Source organism: Schistocerca cancellata, chromosome 2 (assembly GCF_023864275.1).
Source record: "Schistocerca cancellata isolate TAMUIC-IGC-003103 chromosome 2, iqSchCanc2.1, whole genome shotgun sequence".
NCBI classification, from domain to species: domain Eukaryota; kingdom Metazoa; phylum Arthropoda; class Insecta; order Orthoptera; family Acrididae; genus Schistocerca; species Schistocerca cancellata.
Window position 1 is genome coordinate 871943744 of NC_064627.1, and position 12303 is coordinate 871956046.

Consider the following 12303-nt stretch of genomic DNA (forward strand, 5'->3'; position numbering starts at 1 on the left):
AAAGTTTATAGACAGTTGTCCCCCCCCCCCCTCCCCCTCCCCATCATTTTCAAATGGAAGAGAGAAGGAAGAAATGACTGTGGATATGATAGGTAGCCCCCCCCCCCCCCCCCCCCCACACACACACACACTATCAGGTAGCTTGTGGAGTATAGGTGCAGATATACTTCAGGTGTCTTAACACCATGTGCCAGACTGGGAGTCGGATATGAACACCTTATTCTGCTATCATAACTCCTCTGTTTGAATGTCTCAGAGGAGAAGAGCCAGTGATAAACTGAAGTCTTTAGACAGACCAGGGCATATATTCATATGAACACTGGAAGAGATCTCTCTGTAAAAGGCGGTTATCCAGTGACGGAAATGGATCAGAAAAAAACTTCAAATGGGTTAGATAGTGTCTGTTTTAATTCACTGATGAGATGAACTGTCCAGTCACATCAATGTGACCCTCTGTCAGAAGCCTGAATAACCACCTTTTGCAGCGTGGACCTCTGCAAACATGTAGAAAGTAAGTTATTGAGGTTCTGGAAAGTACTGACAACGATGTTGACTCCAGTGCCTGGGCTAGCTGTGCTAGGTTTCTTGGTTGAGGATCCATGGCACGAACAGCCCAGTCGAGGTGGTCCCACAGATTCTTGATTGGATTTGAATCTGGGAGGTGGTTGGTGTGGGGAGTACAGTAAACTCAGCCTGGTGCTCTTTGAGCCGTGCGCGTACACTGCGAGTTTTGGACAGGTTGCGTTGTCTTGCTCATAGATACCATTGTGCTGAGTGAAAATGAACTTTGTGTAGAGGATAGATGGAATTTTGTGTTGATTTATTGTGCCTTCCAAAAAGACAGGATGAACAGGGAATGACATAAAATCATTCCCCAAACATAGTGCTCCCTCCTCGTTTGCATTCAGATGTTTCTTGCATTACACATCAATGGCTGTTTGACCTGTGAAGCATAAAACATGATTTATTTGAAAAGCCCACCTGTTGCCACTCAGTGGACGTCCAGTTGCAATACTGGATGCAAATTCCAGCCTTTGTCACTGAAGAACAGCAGTTAGCATGGCTGCATGAACCAACTGCCTGCTGCAAATGCAATGTTTGCTGAATAGTCATTGAGGAGACACTGTTGGTAGCCCCTTGGTTCATCTGGGTGGTCAGTTCCTCAACAGTTGCATGTCTATTCACTTGTACACATGTCCGCAACTGCTGTTCACCCCTGGCATCAATGGCCCATGGTGGAACACAGCTGCCTTGGTGCCAGTCTTAGACATTGTCATGTTATACTTTAACCACTGCAGCATGAGAGCAGTTTACAAACATAGCTGTCTTGGAAATGCTTCCACCTTTGGCCCGAAAGCCAATCATCATGCCCTTCTAGACTTCAAATAAATCACTTTGTTTCTGCATTGCAACAACGGCTGCACTGTTTTTGACACCTCCTGACATGCTTTACTATAACCACTCCACTGCTAGTGATATAACTGCCGTCTGTGAGTGGTTGTTGCATATTGATGTGTCGAACATAGGCGGTGGTCATATTAATGTGAATGTATTGTGTAGAACCTGCATGGCAGGCACTTGTAACCACTTCTACTTCCTATACTTCAAGTAGTCAGGATTCAAATCACCATCAAACATTCCAGATTTAGATTTTCATTGCTTAAAGCAAATATGAGAACGGTTCATTTGAAAACAACACAGCTGATTACCTTGCATTTCTTTCTCTAGTCCAAGCTTCTGTTTATCGTGTAGTGACTTGACTTGAAATTAAACTCAGTTGTTCATCAGCTGTTTGATGTGTGTTCCAAATCTGTATTATCTGTTTTTCACCATTTAATTTTACAGGAAACACGCAGAATATTTATTATCTTCTGGGAAAGCATACCCATGCTTTTGTACTGAACGGCGCCTCGAATTACTGCGAAAAGAGGCATTGAAAGCGAGGCAAGTTCCACGATATGACAATAAATGCCGTCATTTGTCAAACAGTGAGGTTGGTGAGAGACTAGAGCAAGGTACTCCTCACTGCATTCGGTTCAAGGTATTGCATCTCTCTGGAGTAAGACTGACAGTGTTTTAAATTTGTCTACCACTTTTAAAATTATTGTAATTCATTTTAGCTGTCACCTACAGATCCTTTTTTAGATCTAATATATGGTGAAATTTCATATGATTTGACAAAATCTGAAGGTGATCCTGTAATTATGAAGGCCGATGGCTATCCCACATACCATTTTGCGAATGTTGTTGATGATCACTTTATGGAAATCTCTCATGTTTTGCGAGGTGTAGAGTGGCAGATTTCAACAAGCAAACACATATTATTATATGAGTAAGTATATCTGAAACATTTGTATATTTTTCTAGTAATAATTTTGTATTCATCAAATTGCCTGGACACTATTCTTATGCAAGTGGCAGTTTTTTTAATCATGGATTAATGATATTTTCCCCCCTTTCTTATTTTTGATTTCATGTTACAGAGCATTTGGTTGGCGGCCACCACTGTATGGTCATCTTCCTCTGATTATGAATAAGGATGGTACCAAACTGTCTAAGCGCCAAGGTGACATCACTGTAGAGTATTTCCAGAAAGCTAACATCTTCCCATTAGCATTAATTAACTACATTACAAGTGCAGGTGGTGGATTTGAAAGAAATATGGATAAAGTGAAACCACAGATATACTTGATGCAAGACCTGATAAATCAGGTAAGCTGTTTGCAAGTTGTGATAGTACATCTAATAGACCAAATCTACACTGATGAACCAAAACATTATGACCACTGCCCATCATGACATTGAATGCCACTAGGTGGTGTTGCAGGCACTTGATATTGTAAGGAAAATATAAAGTAGAGAAGAGGTGAATGAGGAATCATTCTAGTGACAGTATAGACTGCAAATGGGGAAATGCTCTGACATATGTGACTTTAACATTTAAGGGTGGGTTATTGCTCAGCATCTGGGAATGAGCATCTTGGAAACAGCATAGCTGGTCAGCTATTCATGTGCTACTGTCATGAACCTCTATGGAAAGTTGATGACCCACAGTGAAACCACGAGTAGGCAACTGTTGGGTGTGCAGGTCTCATCACAGAAATTAGAAGTTGGAGGTTTCCCACTCTGTAAACCATAATACACTGCAATCTGTGGCAGATCTAGTGTCCGACAAAAGTATTTAGAAGCACACTAGTCACTGCACGCTATTGAACATGGGGCTCTGAAGTAGACAATCCCTGTGTGTTTCCATGTTGACCCTATGACATCGTCAGTTACCACTTGGGGGAATCACATTTCTTGTTACACTTGGTGAATAGTCTTGTCCAGATACACTGACGTCAAGGGAAACAACTGCTCCAAACATCTGCTGCATCACTGATGCAGGTCAGTGGGGCAGTACTGCACTTGTCAAATCCATCTCATGTAGAATTGCTGCTGTATTGTGGATCAACATGCTATTAAGCAGATGGTCTAATGTTTTGACTCATCAGTGTATACTACTAAGTTATTCACATTTGGAATAGGAAGAGGGTAAGAAAAGAATAGGAAGAATGAATTGAATGAAAATGAAGCAAAGAGGTATCCTATTCATTGTCATCTGAGGGTGATGCAACTGAAAAGAATAATTAAATATAGAATGTATAGTTGTAACCTTATTTGTCACAATGATTTGAGGAATTACAGCATTCCGTCATTTAGAATCAAGTCTAAGAAATATCCTCTTTATTGAATTGGCAAATTATTAGAATTTTAATTCATAGTTATGCCAGAAGTTAAGTGGAGTGAAAGTGCAACACATCCGATCAAATTTAGTATTTACACCATAAAACTTCCACTGAAAGTTTGAGTTTAGTGATCGACAGTTAACTTAGAGCAGGTTGTTATCTAAAAGCTTACACTACTGCTGAAGAAAATGTCATTTTATAGAAGCCTTGTGTTAAACACCATCTTAGGAATATTTTTGTAGATGCTGTGCATTAAACTTGCACTAACTGTCAGTATAAGATACATCAAAAGATGTAAAGCAAAGACTACTAAGAAAGAATTGTAGAATTGTGACTGAATGAATATGAGTATAGTGACTGGTTTACTTATGAAGAATTCAGTATATTGTAGTAGTGGCCAAGGTGGTTATGAGGCAGACGTATGCTCTTTGTTTAGAACCTTGCTTAATACCTGTACATGTCATAAGGCTAATGAGGATTTCTGATGTCTACAAAAAGACAGAAAACATTAAATTTCAAAGAGAAAAGTGCAGTCAGAGAGATGGAATAAACTCTGAATATAATGAGTGGGATGTAATAAAAAGAAGGAAAATAAGGCAGTGGTTGGTGGGGTGGAAGGATGATGAGAAATAAATTCATAAAGTGAAGAAGACCAAATTAATTGAGAAAGAGCTGACAGTTTTGGTGAGCTTGAAGAGACAAATCATGACATAGAATGCCGTGAGGACAGGGCGCGAGTCATGCTTGGGTAGCTCAGTCGGTGGAGCACTTGCCTGCGAAAGGCAAAGGTCCCCAGTTCGAGTCTCGGTCTGGCACACAGTTTTAATCTGCCAGGAAGTTTCAGATCATGACATAATTAAACTGAGCCAGTTACTGGAAAAGTCCAGAAATTGTGATTTCTGATATAAGAATTAAGATAACTGTGCTGATGATGATGGTACTGAAGTACAATGTGTTATGGTAGATGGTTGGCCACTTTACTGTCAATGACGTTTTACTTATAAGTGTTCATTCTGTAAAAACTTCCCTTACACAATTGGAGGCATAAAAATGTGGCATATCTGTTTGATAAACACTGACAAAGTTGCAAATTGTACCAGAATATTGCAAATTAAGGGTATTGAAAAACTGAGCTCCATAAAAGATGCATGTACACTTTGTGTAGGGCTTTGGTGAGCATTTGGAACCCAATGAATGACAGAAGGAACTTATTTCTCATATCCAAGAATGACACAGATGAATAAAATATTGTGGTAGAGGATGTGAGTGAGCTGTTTGAGATGATACTGATGACATCAGTCAACAGCAATGTTTGAAATGGTTCTCACTTTGTGTGACTACTTCTTTTGTAGTCAAGGCACTGATGTTTTGTGCCTAGTTTCTAACTTTTTACAAAACTATTGTGTTCTTGTGAACAGACTGGGCTTGTGTTTGGGAGTATGGAAGTTCCAGTTTCCATCTGGTCATCTTGATGTAGCCTTTTGGTAGCTTCCCTAAATTACTTCAGGTAAATGCTGGGATTGTTTGTACTACAAGGTCACCACAACTAATTGTCCCATCTTTGTCAGACATGACCTTTACGTATGTCAGTGTCTATGCGAGTGAACAAAACTACTACTAATAAAAGTTATCTCTTGATTGGCAGTCTTTTGGAATATTCTTACACTTGAAGAGTCATCACAGAATCAACACAGAGTAGGAAATAAATTTGTATAACCCTATACCCTCCTTTTAAAAAAAATATAAAAGCTGTTGTTCATTTACTTCTTTTGCTTTTTCTGTGAAATAGGGTCTTTGGCACTATGTTAAAATGCAGATATATGGATGTAATACATTTCAGTTTCAGTTATGATGTATTGTAACTAAGCAATACTGGCCTATCAAGGAATGGGCCTGATTATTATTTATTTTTTTTTTTTTTAAATTTACTGTACACTCTCGCGTAACTTCGGCCGTCGTAATTTAATATATATATTATTATTGTGATTATTATTATTTGATTGTTGCCGACTTACGTGGTGGGCCTTAATAAAAATGATATTTCATTTAAATTTTGATTTTACGATTAAATGCGTTCCTGAAGTTCTCCTTTTTAACAATATTAATTTCAAATTATTCGTTACGTTAATGAATATTAGACTCGCTGCATTTTACAAACATGAGCATACAAGCTGAACAACATAATAAACTTTGCATATTAATATCCTCGGCTAGTCAGTTCGCCTTAAAGCATAAGATCTTTAGTTATTAGTTACAATTGCGGCCCACACACGCGCGAGAGTTTTCTTACCTCCGTTAACCATTGTATTGTAGTCAGAGTCCTGGCTCTGGGTCTCGGCTATGGTACTGAAAATAAGAATCTTAAAGCTAAGTATTTTCTGCAACGTCGGGCGGCTGTGGAGAAAAATTAATATTATGCTAATAGCGGGCGAGTTTTCAGCTTCCGCTAATTTTTTTCATAAGTTAATATCGCCACGTAATGGCGTCGTTGGCTGCATCGGCCGCTGCAATTGTTGAGCTGTAAATTACTTGAATGCAGGTTAATTCAAGGAAGGCGGACATGAAATCGGGATCACCTCTTACAAATTAAAAGTGCACAATAATATTAAATCAGTATATTATATGCTCAACTCATACAAATATGCTTACATTTGTCAGCACACGCAAGATGTCCGTCCACACACCAGAAAAACAAGAGAAGAAGTAATGAAGACGACTAAAAAATTAACAAAAGAGTGTATCTTGTCATAAATTATTTCTTTGCATTTGAAACTTGGACAGAGAAATTCTTATGTTACGGCTACATGAAAAAAAAAATCTCTTACAAATTATGAATGTCTTCTTTATAAATATTGTCTTTTCGTAATATGGCACTGGGGACGCTATAACACTGTCGCATGTTTATCAGGTCTCTATTGCATAAGTGTTAAAAGCAACAGATTTGGTAGCTTTCAGTGAAATCTGATGTGTGTGCACCCTCAATTACTTACATAAATTTTGAGAAATCTTTTGACTTAATTTGAACAAAATCTGTACTAAGAGCAATTAAGAAATGAAGTATTGATACAACCTATGTTGGTACACTGGAATATACATGAATGCTACAGTTTCCATTATTTTCAGCAATATAATGGGAAATTCAAAATTGAAAGAGAAGTCAGACAAGTAGATACTGTATCACCAACATTATTTTCAGCTATCCTAGAACAACTTTTCAGATCCTCAAACTGGGAAAATGAAGAAGGAAATGTTTAATGAAACACATCCAATCCATATGCTTTTTTGTGATGATATTGTACTCTGGCATGTGGTGCAGATGAATTTCATCAACAAATAATTTTGACTTAGTTGCAAAGGCAAGGAACAATCTGAACACAAAAGAATCAGATTTGATTGAAGAGTGTACCAGTACACAAAATAATTGCAGGAATGGATGTAGACAGACTACATTGGACAACTGGATGGTGAAAAAACAAGAAAAAAGTGTGTGTTCCCAATCTGCAAGCGTGTGGGAACAGACTTATTTGGAGAGATGGGTAGTAAAAAATACATTGCCCAGACCTTCAATCGAAACTTTTTTTTTTTTTTTTTTTTTTTTTTAGAGAGAAAAGAGTGTAACTGCTTCTGCTAAACAAAAGCTTGCAATTTATCACCAGAACATTAGAGGCCTAAGTAGTAAGATCAATGAGCTTATAATCAATATACATGAACCACAAGGTATAGATTATGCCCATGTTTTAGTGAGCACCATATTAATTCTGGTTTAGAAAAAACTTGTAATAAACAATTATTACTTAGCAACATCATTTTGTAGAAAATGTAAAGAAAAAGGAGGCGTTGCCATTTATGTTAAAAACGATATCGCTTATAGAGTAATTAATGTGCAGAATTATTGTTTAGAACAACATTTGGAAGTGTGTGCCACAGAATTGTCCTTGAATAATTCCCATATATCAATAGTCACAGTATACAGAGCACCTTCAGGGAACTTTAGTCGCTTTTTCAATAAGCTAGATGCTCTCCTAATATACATACTCAAACACGAAACAGATGTGACAGTGCTTGGGGACTTCAATGTTAACTTTCTTACAAATTCTAGAGACAGATCAGATCTAGAAAATCTGATGTCCACATATAATCTGGTTTCTGTGGTTAGTTTTCCTACTAGAATAACTTCGTGTACAAGCACACTGATCGATAATATATTTATAGACCAGACCAAAATAGGGGATATGACTACCAGGCAGGTCATGAATGGTCTATCTGATCATGATGGACAAAGACTTACTATAAACAGCACAAGTATGTATGTGAATGATAGTGGCCCCAGTTGGAAAACAGTTAGGACAGTTAATGAAGAAACTATCCAGATTTTTAAATCATATCTCCAAGCCACAGACTGGGCACCTCTGTATAATTTAGATGATGCCAATTCCAAGACAGTTTTTTTTATAGTAATGAAGTGGCACTGAGATTTGAAAGCACCTTCCCAAAAAGGATATACAAGATCCAAACCACAAAACATACCAAAAGGCCCTGGTATTAAGATTTCATTCAAAATGAAACAAGAACTGTACATTGCCACAAAAAATTCAGACAACCACACCCAGCTAAATCTCTATAAAAAAAATACTGCAAAGTACTAAGCAAAATTATTCAGAAGTCAAAACGTTTGTATCTGTGCTCCAAAATTAATAAATCTAGTAACAAAATCAAAACTGTATGGGAAGTGATAAAGAGTGAGACTGGTGCAAATTGCCCAGTAGGTCCCAAAACATTGTTCTCAGTAATGAAGTTAGACAGGTACAAAATCAAAATACTGTGGCAAATATTTTCAGTGAGCATTTTCTAAGTGTTGCTGAGAAAGCAGGACACAGTGGCTCCTTAGAAGAAGTGTTAAAAATACTGAAAGGTCATTTAGCAGATAGGTATAGCCCCTATAACAGTACAGGAAGTAAGAAAAACAACTGGTGTTGACAACATCTCTATCAAATTGATAAAAGTCTGCTGCAATGAGTCCAGTGAAGTCCTAGCTCATATATTCAATGCCTCTGTCAAACAAGGCATCTTCCCTGAAAGGATGAAATATGCTATTGTAAAGCCCCTGTACAAAAGAGGCAGTGCCTCAGATGTTACAGACTATCGGCCTCTCTCTCTTTTTGACTATATTTTCTAAAGTTCTCGAAAAGCTAATATATGCCAGAATAGTCAGTCACCTAGAAAAACATGCAGTAATTAGTAAAACCAGGTTGGAGTCAGAGAAGGTATGTCCACAACTGAAGCAATATTTTCGTTTACGAATAACGTTTTGGAATGCCTCAACAAAAAGACATTGCCTGTGGGCATATTTTGCGATCTGTCTAAAGCCTTTGACTGTGTTAGTCATAAAATACTTACAGAGAAAGCATGCCACTATGGACTCTGAAGACAAATGCGCAACTGGCTCAAACTACAGGGTAAACAACAGAAAACGGTGCTAGATGGTAACAATAGTCACATAGGAGGGGTAGAATCCGACTGGGGAACAGTAAAATATGGGAGTTCCACAAGGTTCTGTCCTTGGTCCCCTGCTATTCCTCATGTACAAGGTGGTCCATTGATCGTGACCGGGCCAAATATCTCACGAAATAAGCGTCAAACGAAAAAACTACAAAGAACGAAACTTGTCTGGCTTGAAGGGGGAAACCAGATGGTGCTATGGTTGGCCCGCTAGATGGTGGTACCATAGGTGAAATGAATATCAACTGCATTTTTTAAAATAGGAACCCCCATTTTTTATTACATATTCGTGTAGTACATAAAGAAATACACTCCTGGAAATGGAAAAAAGAACACATTGACACCGGTGTGTCAGACCCACCATACTTGCTCCGGACACTGCGAGAGGGCTGTACAAGCAATGATCACACGCACGGCACAGCGGACACACCAGGAACCGCGGTGTTGGCCGTCGAATGGCGCTAGCTGCGCAGCATTTGTGCACTGCCGCTGTCAGTGTCAGCCAGTTTGCCGTGGCATACGGAGCTCCATCGCAGTCCTTTAACACTGGTAGCATGCCGCGACAGCGTGGACGTGAACCGTATGTGCAGTTGACGGACTTTGAGCGAGGGCGTATAGTGGGCATGCGGGAGGCCGGGTGGACGTACCGCCGAATTGCTCAACACGTGGGGCGTGAGGTCTCCACAGTACATCGATGTTGTCGCCAGTGGTCGGCGGAAGGTGCACGTGCCCGTCGACCTGGGACTGGACCGCAGCGACGCACGGATGCACGCCAAGACCGTAGGATCCTACGCAGTGCCGTAGGGGACCGCACCGCCACTTCCCAGCAAATTAGGGACACTGTTGCTCCTGGGGTATCGGCGAGGACCATTCGCAACCGTCTCCATGAAGCTGGGCTACGGTCCCGCACACCGTTAGGCCGTCTTTCGCTCACACCCCTACATCGTGCAGCCCGCCTCCAGTGGTATCGCGACAGGCATGAATGGAGGGACGAATGGAGACGTGTCGTCTTCAGCGATGAGAGTCGCTTCTGCCTTGGTGCCAATGATGGTCGTATGCATGTTTGGCGCCATGCAGGTGAGCGCCACAATCAGGACTGCATACGACCGAGGCACACAGGGCCAACACCCGGCATCATGGTGTGGGGAGCGATCTCCTACACTGGCCGTACACCACTGGTGATCGTCGAGGGGACACTGAATAGTACACGGTACATCCAAACCGTCATCGAACCCATCGTTCTACCATTCCTAGACCGGCAAGGGAACTTGCTGTTCCAACAGGACAATGCACGTCCGCATGTATCCCGTGCCACCCAACGTGCTCTAGAAGGTGTAAGTCAACTACCCTGGCCAGCAAGATCTCCGGATCTGTCCCCCATTGAGCATGTTTGGGACTGGATGAAGCGTCGTCTCACGCGGTCTGCACGTCCAGCACGAACGCTGGTCCAACTGAGGCGCCAGGTGGAAATGGCATGGCAAGCCGTTCCACAGGACTACATCCAGCATCTCTACGATCGTCTCCATGGGAGAATAGCAGCCTGCATTGCTGCGAAAGGTGGATATACACTGTACTAGTGCCGACATTGTGCATGCTCTGTTGCCTGTGTCTATGTGCCTGTGGTTCTGTCAGTGTGATCATGTGATGTATCTGACCCCAGGAATGTGTCAATAAAGTTTTCCCTTCCTGGGACAATGAATTCACGGTGTTCTTATTTCAATTTCCAGGAGTGTATGAATGTTTTAGTTGCACCACTTTTTTTGCTTTGTGATAGATGGCGCTGTAATAGTCACAAACATATGGCTCACAATTTTAGACGAACAGTTGCTAACAGGTGGGTTTTTTAAATTAAAATACAGAATGTAGGTACGTGTGAACATTTTATTTCGGTTGTTCCAATGTGATACATGTACCTTTGTGAACTTATCATTTCTGAGAATGCATGCTGTTACAGCATGATTACCTGTAAATACCACATTAATGCAGTAAATGCTCAAAATGATATCTGTCAACCACAATGCATTTGGCAATTCGTGAAATGACATTCTTCTCAACAGCGAGTAGTTCGCCTTCCGTAATGTTCACACATGAATTGACAATGTGCTGACGCATGTTGTCAGGCGTTGTCGGTGGATCACAATAGCAAATTCCTTCAACATTCCCCACAGAAAGAAATCATGGGACGTCAGATCCGGTGAACGTGCGGGCCATGGTATGGTGCTTTGACGACCAATCCACCTGTCATGAAATATGCTATTCAATACCACTTCAACCGCACGCGAGCTATGTGCCAGACATCCATCATGTTGGAAGTTCATCGCCATTCTGTCATGCAGTGAAACATCTTGTAGTAACATTGGCAGAACATTACGAAGGAAATCAGCATACATTGCACCAATTAGATTGTCATTGACAAAATGGGGGCCAATTATCCTTCCTCCCATAATGCTGCACCATACATTAACCTGCCAAGGTTGCTGATGTTCCACTTGTCGCATCCATCGTGGATTTTCCGTTGCCCAATAGTGCGTATTATGCTGGTTTACGTTATCGCTGTTGGGGAATGATGCTTCATTGCTAAATAGAACGCATGCAAAAAATCTGTCATTGTCCCTTAATTTCTCTTGTGCCCAGTGGCAGAACTGTACATGACGTTCAAAGTTGTTGCCATGCAATTCCTGGTGCATAGAAATATGGTACGGCTGCAATCAATGTTGATGTAGCATTCTCAACACCACATTTTTGAGATTCCCGATTCTCGTGCAGTTTGTCTGCTACTGATGTGCGGATTAGCTGTGACAGCTGCTGAAATACCTACTTGGGTATCATTTGTTGCAGGTCGTGGTCGATGTTTCACATGTGGCTAAACACTTCCTGTTTCCTTAAATAACGTAACTATCTGGCGAATGGTCCGGACACTTGGATGATGTTGTCCAGGATACCAAGCAGCATACATAGTACATGCCCGTTGGGCATTTTGATCACAATAGCCATACATCAACACGGTATCGACCTTTTCCACAATTGGTAGACGGTCCATTTTAACATGGGTAATGTATCACGAAACAAATACCAT

The 12303-nt window shown here is 40.6% G+C and overlaps 1 protein-coding gene across 1 annotated transcript in view; it reads left to right on the forward strand.

The window, feature by feature from the left end:
* The window catches only part of LOC126162829 (probable glutamate--tRNA ligase, mitochondrial), a 122119-nt gene that overhangs the window by 48247 nt on the left and 61569 nt on the right, over window positions 1-12303 (forward strand). Inside the window, exons 3-5 of the mRNA XM_049919590.1 lie at window positions 1846-2041; window positions 2121-2332; window positions 2484-2712. Of these exons, the coding sequence (XP_049775547.1) occupies window positions 1846-2041; window positions 2121-2332; window positions 2484-2712 (637 nt within the window). The remainder of the gene's footprint in view (window positions 1-1845; window positions 2042-2120; window positions 2333-2483; window positions 2713-12303) is intronic.